The sequence below is a fragment of the Artemia sp. Qi Xiang Cuo genome, chromosome 2 (genome assembly GCF_049724085.1).
Source record: "Artemia sp. Qi Xiang Cuo chromosome 2, ASM4972408v1, whole genome shotgun sequence".
NCBI classification, from domain to species: Eukaryota; Metazoa; Arthropoda; class Branchiopoda; order Anostraca; family Artemiidae; genus Artemia; species Artemia sp. Qi Xiang Cuo.
In genome coordinates this window covers 22,938,396-22,957,365 of record NC_142795.1, presented here as the reverse complement: position 1 = coordinate 22,957,365, position 18,970 = coordinate 22,938,396, and the positions used below count along the sequence as shown (strand labels likewise).

The 18,970-nt window shown below is 32.7% G+C and overlaps 1 protein-coding gene across 7 annotated transcripts in view; it reads left to right on the top strand.

Annotated features, from left to right (window-relative positions):
- The window catches only part of LOC148955012 (thyrotroph embryonic factor-like), a 173,741-nt gene that overhangs the window by 133,661 nt on the left and 21,110 nt on the right, over window positions 1-18,970 (top strand). For all 7 annotated transcript variants that reach the window (XM_089099679.1, XM_089099688.1, XM_089099664.1 and 4 more), the window contains one exon: window positions 6,978-7,115. In XM_089099679.1, coding sequence (XP_088955805.1) covers window positions 6,978-7,115 — 138 coding nt within the window. The remainder of the gene's footprint in view (window positions 1-6,977; window positions 7,116-18,970) is intronic.

Sequence of the window (18,970 nt, the reverse complement as noted above, 5' to 3'; positions counted from 1 at the left end):
TTCACTCACTCTTTACCTCATAGTTATTAATTTTAATGCCCATTTTGCAAATTTAGAAGTTTTATATTTATGTTTGTTAGTAACCAACTATCTTATGTTTTTGTTTTATTTTACTTTGTCCCCTTGTTAATTTTATGAGTTTTGTTTTTTTTTGGCATCTTCGCTGACTCGACATCGGACTTCTAATTTTTCGACTTTATTTTGTTTTTGTTTTTAACATTGGTGTGAATTCTATACAGAACCACCTATAATTACCTTTTGTTTTTTGATTTTTTGTGTTCATGTTTATTTCTCCACTTTATTTGACGCTCAAGTGTGAATTCGGCCATTTTGGGCTTGTGATAGCCGTTTTTCAGTAATAAATCTTATCTTATCTATATGGAATTACAGGGGAAATATTAAAAGTAATTAGGCAAAGTTTCTACGATTCTCACATTATATTTATTTATTAAAATTTTCGCTTTTTAGACTTTTGAATAAAACGTCATTTTTTTTCAAAATAATTATAACACTAATTTTTTGTGATTTATGCGAAGATATACAAGCAGATATATTTGGCGGCCGTTGTACGTCTGCCAAAACAACAGAATGGAGTAATTATATGAACATGATAGCAAATCATGGAGGAAATAGTACAAAATTTTTAATTCAAAATTAATTCAACGGCAACAACAGCAACAGTTTAAGAAATTTACAAATAAATTTCTTGTGAATTATTGTCTCGATTTATCAGTAGTTGTACCGAACCAATCGTGCTTGAAATCCTCTTCAGGGCCATTCTGTGGTGTTTCTTTTGTGGATGGTGAAGCTTTCCCCACAGTAGAGTGCAGACGGTCTGGTATCATAGTATTATCTTTTCCTGTTTAGCTTAAAGCTTATTCCAATAGGGAATGCAAAGAACTCCCCCTAAAAAAAAAGTCCCTCCGGATCCCACCCCAAATACTAATGAAATTGATCCATTTTTGCCCCATCTTGGCTGGTCAAGCTCTATCACAAAGCTCACATGAAATCTCAAATTCTGAGAATAGGACAATGATCAGTGTTGGAGCTAATGTCAAGACGTCCTTTCTAGGAGCTCCAAAAAAAGGAAAAAAACGTCCCCAATCAAAAGTATTTCCCCTCCCCCAGTCCAAGATTCTCCTTCCCAAAACTTAGGAATTTACCTCAAAATTTCTCCTAACACCCCCTTTGAAATAACAAAGATTACTACAATAAGGGTTGCAATTTTCAAAATGTTAAAATCAATGTTTTCTCTCAATATTCACCGTGATGGATCCTTGCTAATAGCTGTCCAACATCAGAAATCAGCAGATATAATATTAAATCTAAAATCTCTTCTGAATATCCCAATTAATTCATCTAAATGGAACCCAAAACAATCCCTAACAAAAATAGTAGTATATAATGTTCCCCTAGAAATACCTATTCAGGAGTTAAAAGAAGGGCTCTCAGAAACGGCTGGCAACACAATCCCTGTTGAAGATGTCACCCAACTGGGTAAACCCAACTCTGATGGATTAAAAACAAGTAGATCTTTCTTATTTACACTGAAGGAAAAAATTAATATCCCAGAAAAGTTATTCCTATTTGTGCAAATCGAACCGCACAAGGAAAACAAGCCAAAGCCTATCCAGTGTCAGAAGTTTCTGAAACTGGGACGTACAACAAATAAATGCAATGAAATTCTCCTAGCCTGTAGTAATTGTAAAGGCTCCAATCCTAAAGAGTTGACAACTTGCAACAACACTCAGCCTACATGTATCAATTGTAAAGGCCCACATGAATCTACTAATAAATCACAATGCCCTGCATATAAGAAAAGAGCACTAAGATTCCAAATAGCAACAGAGAAGGTCATTCCATACCCTTTTGCAGCTATGGAAGCAAATGCTGTCCAACCACACCAAATAAAACCTATAATGAAATCAAATAAAAATCCCAAGTCAAACACTCCCAAGGCATCAAGTACCCCTTACAAAACACCATCCTTTAAGCCCCCTAGCTTACATCTCTATCTGAATGAATCACCAAGCCAACAAGCCTCCTTGTCTAGTGAGATGAGGTCAGCCTGGCACCCTCTCCCAAGAAGAAACAAACCAGAAACACTGCCAGGAATTAATCCCTTAACTGACCGACAGGATGCACAACTAAACATGCAATCCCCAAATATATGCTTATTCATTCTAAACTGTAATGCAGTTCAGGCAATGAATATACATCAACTACAAAAAACAAAAATCATTGCAGAATTGGCAAAAATCTACATCCCTGATCATATGCTCATTCAAGCAAAAAAAAGATCTTACTTTACTATTAACAAAGCTGAACATTGATACACAGTCATATGAAAAATAAATCAACAACACAACACATCAATACTCCAGTGGAATGTAAGATCACTTACAGAAAATAAGTTAAATGAACTAATATCTTTTATGAATAATAATTCCATCATTATTGCTTGCCTCCAGGAAACTCATTTAACCCAAAATCAACAAATTAAGTCTCTGGGATATACTATCCTGAGAAAGGATAGATTATCAGAGAGAAAAGGAGGTGGAGTAGCTTTAATAATTAATAATAATATAAAATTCTGTGGCATCAACTTTCCAGATTTTGTAAATGATGTTGATACAATTGGTATCAGTGTTTGGCTGAATAATACAAAAACTTACATAATAAGCTTTTATAACCCTAATGGCCAAACTACAAATGCCATGAATTTCTTCAGCTATATAGTTAATTCTAATATGCTGAAGAATATCATTATTTGTGGAGACTTCAATGCCCACAGCCTTTTGTGGGGGAATAAACCAGCAAACAAAGCAGGTAAGTTCATTGAATGTATTCAAATAATACTGAATTAGCTGTTGCTACCCCTCCAAACCTGAATACATTTTTCAACCCCAAAAGTGGCAGTTTCTCTACAATTGACCTACAAATTGTGTCTTTAAATATTTTGAATAAAATTGATATTCTATGTACTGACCACTTTGCCATAGTTTGCTCCCTAAACAAACTTGCTGAAACCCTATCACATACCTCCAAATATATCAACACTATTGGCCTATGTTCCAAAATAAGCTAAATCATGAAATTACAAGTTTAACCCAAAATTCATGCATTTCAAACGCAACAGCTGACACACATGCTGAAGTTTTGGCATCTATACTAATAAATACAGCTAATAATGCTATCCCCAGGACAACACCCAGGAAAACCTTCCCTAAACACATTCCCAAAGCATGGTGGACAAATGAGTGCCAAAATAAATGGAAAACATAAAGGTAGCTAGGAGAACATTCTCAAAAAGGCCTCTTCACCCCAAAAGACCTATTACATATTTAAAAAAATTACAAGCAGAATCTAATCTAAAAAGGACCATAATAAATGCTAAATATAACTACTGGAATAATTTTGCAAATAATCTATCCAGAGAAACACATGAGCCAATTATACATAAAGTCATAAGCCACATCTGTGGGAAAAAGACTTCCCCCGACCCACTCCTGTATGAGCTTATACATAATAATCCCCATTATGACAATGATAATGAAAAAGCTAAGCTATTTGCCACTCTTTTTGCTAATAAGCTAACATCAAATAATTGTAGCTAAATGTCCCCAATTCCTATGAACCCAAGTTACCAACCTCGCCCAGGATCCGAGTATATAACCAGCCTATTTTCAATCCAGGAAATGAATAATGCAATGCATCATATTAGGAACAAGCCTAACAGCAGCTATGACAATATACACCCTACATGGATAAAGAATTTCACTCCTCCATAAAAACAGGAAATTCTAAATGGTTATAATCATGCTTGGGCTTCATCTGTGTTCCCCGATAACTGGAAATGTTCGTCCCTCCTACCAATCCTAAAGAAAAATAAAGGAGAAAATACCGACTCCTCTGGTTTGTTGGAAAAAATAATATGATCCCTCACACTCAAACTGGTTTCAGGAAACACCACTCCTCAACTGATGTTTTCATCTTATTAATAAATGAAACATATGAATCATTCTAAAAAAAATAATGTCCTAGTCGCAGGTTTCCTAAATTTTGAGGGGGCATGTCACAATGTGAACCATCAAATCCTTTTAAATATACTTGCAAACCTTGGACTACCCTCCAAGTTAATATCTTTTATAAAATCTTTCATAGAATTGCGAAGTTTCATTGTTTGTGTAGGTTCAGCCTCTTCACCCCAAAAGACAATAACCAAAGGCCTTCCTCAGGAAGCAGTCCTCAGTTGCCTCCTCTTTGCCCTATATCTCTTGGACATGAACCTCCCCCACACGAATCTACAACATGCTGATGATCTGGTACTATGGTCATCTGGCAACACCTTTGAGATTGCACAGTCAAAGCTGCAAAAGTCACTTTTCCAATTTTAAAAATTCTCTCAACATTCAGATCTACCCATTGCACCTACCAAGTCAAAAATAATCCAATTTCACCGAAAGTGAAGTCATGTTAAGGCAAGACTAACTCTAAATGGAACAAGTATTCCAGAAGATAATCATATTAATTACCTAGGTCTCATGCTTGACCAAAAACTTAACTTTCACCTCCACATTTCAAACACGATAAAAAAATGTTATAGAAAAACAAGTATACTAAAAAGACTTCTTTCCACACCCTGGGACTGTAAGGAGAAACCCTTACTCCAGTTTTATAAATCACATATAAGACCCCATATTGACTATGGGCTCATCGTCTATGGTGCATGTGCAAAGACACAGATGCAAAAAATTGAAACAATACAAAACGATATAATACGTCTCATATTTGGTCTTAGGAAACCCACAAGCACCAAGTTTCTGCTTCTGGAGAGTGGATTAATAACAATGAGGGAGATACGTAGTTTTCTCTTAATAAAACATCTTACAAAAATTGAATCAAATAGCTCACACACCCTACATAATTGGTTAAGAAATCCAGCCATGTATAGAGGCATTGCAGATGAGTATGCCAATATTCAGAAGAAGTTCCCTGTACCCGCAAAGTCTATTGCACCTACTTTCCCTCAATCCCCTCATGGAATTGGTCAATCCCCATAATAAATATTGATTTCTCAAAGTGAACTAAAGATTTAACCCCCATTGCTTTTGTCCAGAAGAAATTCGCTGAACCTAATACAATTACTTATAAAACCATTTCCAAATTTTTGTTGATGGGTCCAAACTGAATGAGAAGGTAGCAAGTGGTGCTTTCCTTCCTCACCTGAACATTGCAATGGGTGAGAGATTGTATAATAATGTATCTATAATGTCAGCAGAGTTAGATGTCATAATCATGGCATTAGAACATCTTATGGAAAATAAACCTTTGAATGCTAATTCAAATAATATTATAGTTTATTCTGACTCTTTATCAAGCCTTGAGTTGCTGTCTTCAGCTCCTCAGTATAAGTTGGATATTGGCACTTATCATTTTCTTAGTTTTATAGATAATCTTGCTTCAAGTGGCATAAGAACTTATCTTCAATATATTCCTAGCCACTCTAGTATAAGTGGTAATCATCAGGTTGATGAAATAGCAAAAAATGCTATAAATATTGACCAGCCAAGTGGGAGACCCATCCCCATTAGAAATATTTGCCGATGGAGACTATAAGATATTATATTTAATAAAAATAATCCAATTCTTTCCCCCTTTTCCAATAAGAATTTTTCTAAGATTTATCATAGAATTCGTTCTAGAACAAATGGACTAAATTTTCTTGCATTCTCTTATCAGTTTCCTAATTCAAGTGGTTCTGCTCCCCTGTCCCCTCTTTGCAGGTAATGTAAGATGTATAATGAAACAATTGACCACTGTCTATTTGAATGTAATAGGCTAACATCTGCACAGCTTACCTTGCTTTGTAAACTGTCAAAGTTCTTCAAACATCACAAAATCTCACTATCAGCCAAGAGCCTAGCCAACTATACCTGCACACAGAGCATAGAAATCGACATCTATCATCTTATATTTGAACTCCTTGAGTCGAAAGATCTACTGAAAGATATCTAGAATATCTAATAAATAAGAGACATTCAAGCCAGTAGCTCTGTAGCCCACAGAGTGAAGCAAAAGGAAAAGGGCTAAATAGTATCTATTGAAAAGCCCGCCTGCTGCAAAATAGAAGAAGAAGAATTCAAGCTCTGGATATGTATGATTACCTTGGGGTCCTTCATAGTGGACCGCGTCTTTGAAACCCTTGCGTAAATAAGTTCTGAGACCGTATTGGCTATGCATGGCGTTAAGAAAAAAAAAATATGGAACCAAACGAGGGTGATTTTCAGCCAGTTGTTTCACCCTCCTTTGGTCTCTTAATTATTATTCTTCATTTCTATTTCTTGGTTTTTATTTATTATATTTTTCCTCGTTTTGTCGAGCGTTTTTGTGTTTAGGCTAGAATAATGTGACCAATTTTTTTTTTAATTTGGCTATTTTAATTATTAATTTAAGTTCAGACTATATAATTAATTTGGCAATGCACAGCGTTCGGAAGAAAAAAAGAAAAAAAAATAATCAAGAAAACCAAACGAGAATGATTTTCAGCCAGTGGTTTCACCCTCCTTTGGTTTCTTAATTATTATTCTTCATTTCTATTTCTTGGTTTCTATTTTATTATATTTTCTTCGTTTTTTAGAACGTTTTTTTGTTTCGGCTAGAATAATTTGACCAATTTTTTAATTTGGCTATTTTAATTATTAATTTAATATCAGACTATATAATTAATTTGGCTATGCACAGCTTTCGGAAAAAAAAAAAAAAAAATTATGGAACCAAACGAGAATGATTTGCAGCCAGTGGTTTCACCCTCCTTTGGTTTCTTAATTATTATTCTACATTTCTAGTTTTTGGTTTCTATTTTATTGTATATTTCTTCGTTTTGTCGAATGTTTTTTGTTTGGGCTAGAATAATTTGACCAAATAGTTATACTATTGAAAATTTCGTGTTTTACAATTAATTTGTCGAATTGTAGTATGTACCAGATGAAATGAAAGATGCTAGATATTGGGCTCGTCGTCGTAAGAACAATATGGCTGCCAAACGATCCCGTGACGCAAGACGCATGAAAGAAAATCAAGTGGCAATCAGAGCGACAATTCTTGAAAAAGAGGTAGTTTTAAATTCTTTTAACTTAATCCTTGCCAAATTTAAGGATGCCAGCAAAAAGTACGCGTAATTTATAAGTGGAAACTGACGCTAGCGCTGTCATTCAAGATAATCTCCAGCGCCATCTAGTATTTGTTGTTATCAGTATTGTTTATTTTCAAGCTTTGTCATTGTGTGTTTTTTTTTTTTTTTCAGAAACTGAGATCAGACACTTGTTACTACACTGACTTTCCCAATTATACTAATTACTGTAATTTTGCCTTAACATTACGCTGAGAGAAAAATGGCAAGAAATGTCAAATATTAGATGGCGTTGGTATTATTTTTTTTTTCTTGAAACCAGTGCCAGTTTCTACTCTTGAAAATTACCCATATTCTGTGGATGATAGATCAATATCTCAGAAACGAGGCCCCTGTATAAGAACACCTTCATTTTATTATTAGGCCATGTTACAGAGAAAGATGTTGCATGAATTGTTGGTGGCCCTTCCTCCAGCCCTTCGGTGGCCAATTTGCCACCGAAGGGCTGGTTTTGATTATTCATGTACGGTGAGCCAAAATCAAAGCTGCATTAATTCAAAAACGTTCAGAAATTAACTAAAAAAAAAAAGTTTTTTTTAACTGAAAGTAAGGAGCGACATTAAAACTTAAAACGAACACAAATTATTCCGCATATGAAAGGGGCTGTTCCCTCCTCAACGCCCTGCTCTTTACGCTAAAGTTTGACTCTGTCTCACAACTTGATTTTTTAAAACAATAAAAAACATTAGCGTAAAGAGCGAGGCGTTGAGGTTGCTAGCACCCTAGCATCCTTACGTTCAGATCAAGGCCGTACCCAGGATTTTTTTTTCGGAGGGGGTTTTACTCTTTTTGGGGGGGGGGGGGTACACAAAAAAAACTAAAAAGCGCATACAAAATTTGTTTAAGTCCATTTTTGTTTCGTTTTTACGAGTCATTCAAACATTTCGGGGGAGGGGGGGGGGTTCAACCACCCCCCCCCCTGGATACGGCCTCGGTTCAGATAGCTGTACAGGCGTTTGTTTTTATTATTACTGTTTCTATATTTCTATATATTTGTTGGTTCTTATCTATTTATATTGATTCAATATTGTTGGTTATAAATGTAGTGTAACTGTTTCTGTCTTTTTGTATACGGCAAAAATGATTTAAGTACAACTGTTATTATTTTGACCATCTTATGTCTGATATGAAAGCTATAACTATTTCACCTTAAACTATCTACGTATGACATTAACTCCTTGATCCCCCCCCCCCCCTAGATTTAAAAAATATTTGTTTTGTATTTTCATTGAAAAAACCCTTTTTGGTATTTTCACTTACAAATTGAAGAAAAAACAACAAATTTGCCCCCACCCCTCCTTCATAGCTAATTTAATGTAAGCTAACTAAAATAAACTAGATTAATTAGCTTAAACTTTCTAAGTTAGGCTAAACTATGAAAGCTGAAACTATCGCATATTCTATATTGTATAGATATCGTATATTATGAAGCTTACCCAAATAGTTATTTTACATTCTATCTTAAATTCAAAAATATGTCTAAATTCACAAATAACCGCCTTCAGGAATGACTGAATAGTTGCAATTTTTTGAAAACATACACAAGCACTCCCAACCCCCCCCCCCCCCCCCTCTCTCTCTCACACACACTTCCCTATATAATCCAAAAGTAATTTTGAATAAGAAGGGAAATATAAGCTTTGAAATTAGAGACTTTCTAAACTATGAATCTTGATTTCTAAAAAGGATATATTTTTTTCCTTTCTATCTAGCTAACGGATTGTGAATGCATTGGTGTACATGGGTTTAATATAGGAGGTGAAGAAGTGACAGCGGGGGACCCCCCTCTATATATAACTACTAAGAATAGGAATCATTTTGACTAGGGGGTAACCTAATTGGTGAAGGTGTGAAATATTATGTTTTAAATTAACCTTAAATTAAATATTCGTTAAATTAGATTAGTATTAATCAAATTAACATTGTTTTGTTTTTCGGTTTGTCTCCTGTCAATATTGTTTTGCGTTACACTGTATACCGAATTAGCGTCATGTTAATCTTAGTAGGCTACCGCTCTGTTGTCCAGTGCTTGTACTATTTTAGTTTTCACATTAATTATTTTGTTGTTTAATTGGAAATTAAATTTTGAATTATAATGATTATATTCAAAATAAACATTGAAAAAAAATTTATGTTTTTTGCAATAAATAATATAAGGGTTTCGGACCAAAGCAGTGCTAAGAGCAAATGAGGAAACGATTCATATTGTATTTGTTATCAAATAGAAGAAATGATTAAAAGTAAAAAGGATTGTTCCTGATTTTAGATTGCTTTCCGTTTTTGCGTAAACAACAATGTTCATTGTAAAGGAACTAAAAATTGAAATTGACAATTCTTGAAGTAAACATGTTTACTGATACTTCAATTTCCTCTCTGTCGCAACTATAAAAGGCTAAAACAACCAAATTATATTATTGCTAAAAGATTCTATCTGTTTACTATCAGGCCAAAAGAACCACTTTTACAAAAAAAAAAAAAAAAAAAAAAAAACGTCAGTAGGTCAATTCGTATATTACAAGCATAATTGGGACCACAGAGAGAATGATGAACTGGCGTCATCTCATGAAAACGGGCTTAGTCTTAGTCTACAGGCATGGGTGCTATTATAAGGTTGTGGTCTTGGCAAGTTGAGCCCCTGTCTTCTTCTTGGGTTTGGCACTGTCCACTGCTTACCCTTCCTCCAATTAAGTTTTTGTGGAAAATTTGAGCACGGGCAGTATAGCAATTAAATGACGTTATTTCAAATTTAGTTTCGGAACTCTCTGTTTTCACAAATAATGTTCGAAATTTTGACTTTTATTTCGCTAAGTTTGGTTTTGATTCAACTGGCAAACGATCAGTGACTTTATATTCATATTAATTGAGGATATTTACTAATTGGACGCTCAGTGTGCCCCCTTCCTCCTAGTGGCGTGAGTTCACAAAATTAGGGGGAGGGCAAAATATGCTGTTAGAAATCTAGGAGGGGGGCCATTTTGTTTTTTACTTCAATTTTCTTATAAGAATTCTTAAAAACGCGGATTTCAACGAAAAAGCCCCAAAAATGTATTTAAAAATCTGGGGGGGGGGGGGTAATTGCCTGCCCCCTCCCTTGACGTTATTGCTTTCTTCCCGGCGCTAGCGAATTTGCCCGTTGTTGGCTGCTCATGCCTTTGCCTCCGTGTTTGTATAATTTAAACAAAAATGGTAGTAGTGTGTATGTGCACAGTCCAAAACTTACATAGAAACTTACACCTGAGGGTGTGCACAGTCCGAAACTTACATAGAAACTTACACCTGAGGGTGTGCACAGTTTCAAACTTACATGAAAACTTACATTGAATTGCGCAAGAAAAACCCATGGTCAAAAGTGTATACAATATGAACGGTACATTGAATTGCGCAAGAAAAACAATTATGTCACTATTCTAGTTTTCTAAACCAGTATTGCCTATAACTTAATATATTCAAATATTTTTTGATAACTTGATCTGAGACCGCCATAGGACCATGTTATTCTGAGACCGTCATAGGATCATGTTATTCTGAGCATTTTATTTGCTTGCCTGTATATCAATCTCCACGTTATTTGCTTATTTTTTTGTTATTAAAAAATTGGACACTATAATCAGAATTATTTGATTGACATTTAAAAAGGGGAAATGAGATTCGCAAATTGGACACTCTGAACTATATTAATTAACTTTTTCAATAATAGCAGTGTTATTAATGCTAATTAGTTATTGGATTGTATGAAGGGGGAGAAAAAAAAAGGATTAAACTTACCAGCAGTATATGTAACCCCGAAGAAGCTGTTAACTAAGGTAACTTTTTATAAATTTGAAACAAAATCAGTCTATGAAAATAGCTAACGACGATAGAATGACATTGTGACTTGACCTAGCTTTACCTTTCCGATGTGGTCTGTATAATACACAAGTGATGTTTAAAGTCGAGGTTTTTTTAAACTTGGCAATGTATAATGTAGTCAAGCATGTTTTGAGAGTTTGGTCGTAATAATATAATTTAAAGCAGGTTTTTTTCTGTTTTTGTTGTCGATTGCACAATGAATGTACGTCATGAATTCACGTGTACATTCTTAAAAAAAAAAACTGGTGTGATATAAAGTAGTCAGACATGTTTTGGGTGCACACACGAAATTATGGAAATGTTTTTACAATCGGAAATGTTTGATTAATATTTGCAAAAACGGGGTAATGGGCTTTGAGAATTGGAGGAGAGGGGGTGATTGTGTACTGTATAATACACAAGTGATGTTTTGGAGAGTATTGTCAATTTAAAATAGTTTAGAAATAAAAAATATTTAACAAGAAATGGCTGAAAAGTGTTTTGAGGGAGATGGGTTGCATGGAGGGTTGAGTTGCACGAGGGTTCAGTTAAAGGGAGTACAGTTACACGGGGGTTTAGTTAAATGGGGTCGAGTTGCACGAGGGTTCAGTAGCACGAGGGTTCAGTAGCACGGAGGTTCAGTTGTACGGGGTTTCGGTTATACAGGGGTTCAGTTGCACGGGGGTTATTCTGTTTTTAGTGTTATGGTTACTTTCGGACGAGCTGCACTTTACTTTCACCTTGTTTCCCAAAAACTGTTTAAAATTAGGGTTTTTTGTTTGTTGTTGTTTTCGTTTTTGGTTTATTTCTCGACATGGTAGGAATTCTGAAACAGGATGGTCGTTGAAAATTCTTAATGAATAAATAATTTTTTTTTATTATAAAAGGCTTAATATTATAAAGTTTTTAGCTATTTACGGATAAAATTAAAAACAAGAAAATTTAAGTATTTGGAATCAGCGTATAAAGCGGATAATTTTCATTTATCGATAATTATTAAAGTACTGTTTTTAGAGTTATGTTTACTTTCGGCCGAGTTACACTTTACTTTCACCTTGTTCCCCAAACACTGTTAAAAATTAGGTTTTTTTTGGGTAGTTGTTTTCGTTTTTGCTTTATTGTTCGAGTTCATAGGAATTACGAAACAGGATTGTCGTTGAAATTTATTAATTAATAAAGATTTTTTTTTTATTCTAACATGCTTAATATTCTCAAGGTTTTAGCTTTTGACGGATAACATTAAACTTAATGAAATTTATGTATTTTAAATCAGCGTATAAAGCCAATCATTTTCATGTATCTATAATTATTAAAATTCTGTTTTTAGAGTTATGGTTACTTTCGGACGAGTTGCACTTTACTTTCACCTTGTTTCCCAAAAACTGTTTAAAGTTAGGGTTTTTTTTGTTGTTGTTTTCGTTTTTGCTTTATTGTTGGATTTGATAGGAATTCTGAAACAGGATGGTCGTTGAAATTTCTTAATGACTAAAGATTTTGTTTTTCTTCTAAAAGGCTTAATATTATCAAGGTTTTAGCTTTTGACGGATAACATTAAACCTAAGGAAATTTATGTATATGGAATCAGCGTATAAAGCTAATCATTTTCATGTATCTATAATTTTTAAAATTCTCTTTTTAGAGTTATGGTTACTTTCGGACGAGTTGCACTTTACTTTCACCTTGTTTCCCAAAAACTGTTTAAAATTAGGGTTTTTTTTGTAGTTGTTTTCGTTTATGCTTTATTGTTCGACTTCATAGGAATTCTGAAACAGGATGGTCGTTGAAATTTCTTAATGACTAAAGATTTTGTTTTTCTTCTAAAAGGCTTAATATTCTCAAGGTTTTAGCTTTTGATGGATAACATTAAACCTAAGGAAATTTATGTATTTGGAATCAGCGTATAAAGCCAATCATTTTCATGTATCTATAATTATTAAAATTCTGTTTTTAGAGTTATGGTTACTTTCGGACGAGTTGCACATTACTTTCACCTTGTTTCCCAAAAACTATTTAAAATTAGGGTTTTTTTTTTTTGTTGTTTTCGTTTTTGCTTTATTGTTCGACTTGATAGGAATTCTTAAAAAGGATGGTCGTTGAAATTTATTAATGACTAAATATTTTGTTTTTCTTATAAAAGGCTTAATATTATCAAGATTTTATCTTTTGACGTATAACATTATACCTAAGGAAATTTATGTATTTGAAATCAACGTATAAAGCCAATCATATTCATGTATCTATAATTATTAAAATTCTGTTTATAGAGTTATGATTACTTTCGAACGTGTTGCACATTACTTTCCCCTTGTTACCCAAAAACTGCTTAAAGTTAGGGGGTATTATGGTAGTTGTTTTTCTTTATTCGTTTTTGTTAGAGTTGATAAGAATTATGAAATTGGATGGTCGTTGAAATTTCTTAATGACTAAAGATTTTGTTTTTCTTCTAAAAGGCTTAATATTCTCAAGCTTTTAGCTTTTGACGGATAACATTAAACCTAAGGAAATTTATGTATATGGAATCAGCGTATAAAGCCAATCATTTTCATGTATCTATAATTATTAAAATTCTCTTTATAGAGTTATGGTTACTTTCGGACGAGTTGCACTTTACTTTCACCTTTTTTCCCAAAAATTCTATAAAATTAGGGTGTTTTTTTTGTACTTGTTTTCGTTTTTGGTTTATTGTTCGAGTTGATAGGAATTCTGAAACAGGATGGTCGTTGAAATTTCTTAATGACTAAAGATTTTGTGTTTCTTCTAAAAGGCTTAATATTCTCAAGGTTTTAGCTTTTGACGGATAACATTAAACCTAAGGAAATTTATGTATTTGGAATCAGCGTATAAAGCCATTCATTTTCATGTATCTATAATTATTAAAATTCCGTTTTTAGAGTTATGGTTACTTTCGGACGAGTTGCACTTTACTTTCACCTTGTTTCCCAAAAACTGTTTAAAATTAGGGTTTTTTTTGTAGTTGTTTTCGTTTTTGCTTTATTGTTCGACTTGATAGGAATTCTGAAAGAGGATGGTCGTTGAAATTTCTTAATGACTAAAGATTTTGTTTTTCTTCTAAAAGGCTTAATATTCTCAAGGTTTTACCTTTTGACGGATAGAATTAAACCTAAGGAAATTTATGTATTTGAAATCAGCGTATAAAGCCAATCATTTTCATATATCTATAATTATTAAAATTCTGTTTTTAGAGTTATGGTTACTTTCCGACGAGTTGCACTTTACTTTCACCTTGTTACCCAAAAACTGTTTAAAATTAGGGGTTTTTTTTGTAGTTGTTTTCATTTTTGCTTTATTGTTCGATTTGATAGGAATTCTGAAACAGGATGGTCGTTGAAATTTCTTAATGACTAAAGATTTTGTTTTTCTTCTAAAATGCTTAATATTCTCAAGGTTTTAGCTTTTGACGGATAACATTAAACCTAAGGAAATTTATGTATTTGGAATCAGCGTATAAAGCCAATCATTTTCATGTATCTATAATTATTAAAATTCTCTTTTTAGAGTTATGGTTACTTTCGGACGAATTGCACTTTACTTTCACCTTGTTTCCCAAAAACTGTTTAAAATTAGGGGTTTTTTTTGTAGTTGTTTTCGTTTATGCTTTATTGTTCGACTTGATAGGAATTCTGAAACAGGATGGTCGTTGAAATTTATTAATGACTAAAGATTTTGTTTTTCTTCTAAAAGGCTTAATATTCTCAAGGTTTTAGCTTTTGACGGATAACATTAAAACTAAGGAAAATTATGTATATGGAATCAGCGTATAAAGGCAATCATTTTCTTGTATCTATAATTATTAAAATTCTGTTTTTAGAGTTATGGTTACTTTCGGACGAGTTGCACTTTACTTTCACCTTGTTTCCCAAAAACTCTTTAAAATTAGGGTGTTTTTTTTGTAGTTGTTTTAGTTTTTGCTTTATTGTTGGAATTGATAGGAATTCTGAAACAGGATGGTCGTTGAAATTTCTTAATGACTAAAGATTTTGTGTTTCTTCTAAAAGGCTTAATATTCTCAAGGTTTTAGCTTTTGACGGATAACATTAAACCTAAGGAAATTTATGTATTTGGAATCAGCGTATAAAGCCATTCATTTTCATGTATCTATAATTATTAAAATTCCGTTTTTAGAGTTATGGTTACTTTCGGACGAGTTACACTTTAATTTCACCTTGTTTCCCAAAAACTTTTTGAAGTTATGGTTTTTTGTAGTGGTTTTCGATTTTGATTTATTGTTCGACATGGTAGAAATTCTGAAAGTGGATGATCATTGAAATTTCCTAATAACTAGATATTTTATTTTTCTTATAAAAGGCTTAATATTCTCAAGGTTTTAGCTTTTGACGTATAACATTATACCTAAGGAAATTTATGTATTTGAAATCAGCGTATAAAGCCAATCATTTTCATGTATCTATAATTATTAAAATTCTGTTTTTAGAGTTATGGTTACTTTCGGACGAGTTGCACTTTACTTTCACCTTGTTCCCCAAAAACTGTTTAAAATTAGGGTTTTTTTTGTTGTTGTTTTCGTTTTTGCTTTATTGTTCGACTTGATAGGAATTCTGAAACAGGATGGTCGTTGAAATTTATTAATGACTAAAGATTTTGTTTTTCTTCTAAAAGGCTTAATATTATCAAGCTTTTAGCTTTTGACGGATAACATTAAACCTAAGGAAATTTATGTATTTGAAATCAGCGTATAAAGACAATCATTTTAATGTATCTATAATTATTAAAATTCTCTTTTTAGAGTTATGGTTACTTTCGGACGAGTTGCACTTTACTTTCACCTTGTTTCCCAAAAACTGTTTAAAATTAGGGGGTTTTTTAAGTTTTTTTTCGTTTTTGCTTTATTGTTCCACTTGATAGGAATGCTGAAACAGGATGGTCGTTGAAATTTCTTAATGACTAAAGATTTTGTTTTTCTTCTAAAAGGCCTAATATTCTCAAGGTTTTAGCTTTTGACGGATAACATTAAACCTAAGGAAATTTATGTATTTGGAATCAGCATATAAAGCCAATCATTTTCATGTATCTATAATTATTAAAATTCTGTTTTTAGAGTTATGGTTACTTTCGGACGAGTTGCACTTTACTTTCACCTTGTTTCCCAAAAACTGTTTAAAATTAAGGTTTTTTTGTAGTTGTTTTCGTTTTTGCTTTATTGTTCGACTTGATAGGAATTCTGAAACAGGATTGTCGTTGAAATTTCTGAATAACTAAGGGTTTTGTTTTTCTTCTAAAATTCTTATTAGTCTCGAGGTTCCAGCTTTTTATAGGTAACTTTAAACCTAAGGAGATGTTTATATTTGGACTCAGCGTATAAATCCAATCATTTCATGTATATATAATCATTAAAATTCTGTTTTTAGAGTTATGGTTACTATCGGACGAGTTGCACATTACTTTCACCTTGTTTCCCAAAACTGTTAAAAGTTAGGGTTTTTTTTTGTAGTTGTTTTCGTTTTTGCCTTATTTTTCGAATTGATAGGAATTCTGAAACAGGATGGTCGTTGAAATTTATTAATGACTAAAGATTTAGTATTTATTATAATATCCTTAATAATATAAAGTTTTGATATTTTGACGAATAACATTAAGAAAAATGAAATTTAAATATTCGGAATCAGCATATAAATACAATAAATTTAACGTATCTATTACTATTAAAATTCTGTTTTTAGAGTTATGGTTACTTTCGGACGAGTTGCACTTTACTTTCATCTTGTTTCCAAAAAACTGTTTAAAATTAGGGTTTTTTTGTAGTTGTTTTCGTTTTTGCTTTATTGTTCGACTTGATAGGAATTCTGAAACAGGATTGTCGTTGTAAATTTATTAATGACTAAAGATTTTGTTTTTCTTCTAAAAGGCTTAATATTCTCAAGGTTTTACCTTTTGATGGATAACATTAAACCTAAGGAAATTAATGCATTTTGAATCAGCGTATAAAGCCAATCATTTTCATTTATCTATAATTATTAAAATTATGTTTTTAGAGTTATGGTTACTTTCGGACGAGTTGCACTTTACTTTCACCTTGTTTCACAAAAACTGTTTAAAATTAGGGTTTTTTTTGTAGTTGTTTTCGTTTTTGCTTTATTGTTAGACTTGATAGGAATTCTAAAACAGGATGGTCGTTAAAATTTATTAATGACTAAAGATTTTGTTTTTATTATAAAAGGTTTAATATTCTCAAGGTTTTAGCTTTTGATGGATAAAATTAAACTTAGGGAAATTTATTTATTTGGAATAAGCGTATAAAGCCAATCATTTTCATATATCTATAATTATTAAAATTCTGTTTTTTGAGTTAGGGTTACTATCGGACGAGTTGCACTTTACTTTAAATAAGTAGTTCTTGTATCTTTTAAAAGAGCTTTACGGGGTCTGAGAGACTCAGTTGCCTGATTCCATGTGGTTTTTCTTTGCTTGGTGCCCATTAAAAACGAAAGTTGTGTGTTAAGTAAGTAGTTTTCGTATCTTTTAAAAGAGCTTTAAGTGGTTTGAGAGACTCGGTTGCCTGATTCCATATGGGTTTTCTTTACTTGGGGCCAACTAAAAACAAAATTTTTGTGTTAAATAAGAAGTTTCTGTGTCTTTTAAAAGAGCTTTAAGGGGTTTGAGAGACTCAGTTGCCTGATTCAGTGAGGTTTTTCTTTACTTAGTGCTCATTAAAAACGAAGTTTTTGTGTTAAATAAGTAGTTCTTGTATCTGTTAAAAGAGCTTTAAGGGGTTTGAGAGACTCGGTTGCCTGATTCCGCGTGGTTTTTCTTTACATGGTGACCATTAAAAACGAAATTTTCAGACTTGGGACACTCGTTTTATCACCGAAATTAGTAACACATGTCTTGGTCTGTTTCAAGAGATGTTGAAAATATAGATTAAAGTTGTTATTAAAATCGTTAATTAAAAGAAAAGTGTTTGAGATATTAATTGTTTAACATACGATTTGTTAATTTTTTTTGCAAAGAGGGATTCTTTGAATTATTGACTTATTCATATTCCTTAATTTAAGAATTGCCCTCTGTGATTGGTCAGAGACACGATTTGGCTTTCCCACTGGTATTCTATGACAAGCTATCGACACTACCTAATCTATTTTATGTATTAAATCAATATTTTTTACGCAGTGGAACGATAAACACATAAGTCATATCTTTTAAATGGTTTTAGGACTCATCCCCATAGCCATAACTCCATTCAACCTTAAGCGAAGGTGTGAAAGTTTTATGAAGTATTTTTCTACTTAACAAATACATTAACAACTTTCGAAATGATAGGACTTCATGAGACAGAATTTATCGGTTTCAAAAAATCATCTTATGGTGTTATATTCGAATGTTTTTTTTTATTAATGTCTACGGAACTCAAAGAAATTGATTTTTATCATTGGATAGTGTACTATAACATGTTTGAGTATGATAAAAGCTTGTGGAGTACTACGTTACGTCATATAAACAGACTGGGATTCTACGATAGAGTGATTAAACCACTTAATAATGCTGGTCAGGAACTGAGAAATGTTCAGGAGGAAGTCAATGAAATTTGCAGCTTTTTCGGGGTTGAAGCACTCTACGTAAAGGGCAATGTACCTACAGATAAAGTTTTGATTCAAAAGTGTGACCCTAGGATTCCACTTCAATCTAGAAGAGTTTAAGTGTCCTAAATTTGAAGGGGATTATCACCGTCCTGAAGACGAGGTTAGATTCCTTGCACAATGGATACCGAAGGACAAACCTGATCGTGATAAATCCATAAGACATGGTAAAAACTATTCTATATTATGGGACCATCGTTTGTGGATGTTTAAGAGTGAATTCTAAGTACTCTTTTTATGTAAACATTTGTTGTTTTTTTTTTTTCAAAAAATCTGTTAATACGTTTAAGCAATAAATATCTTTAAGCTTAACCCGTCTTTATTCGTTAGAATAGTT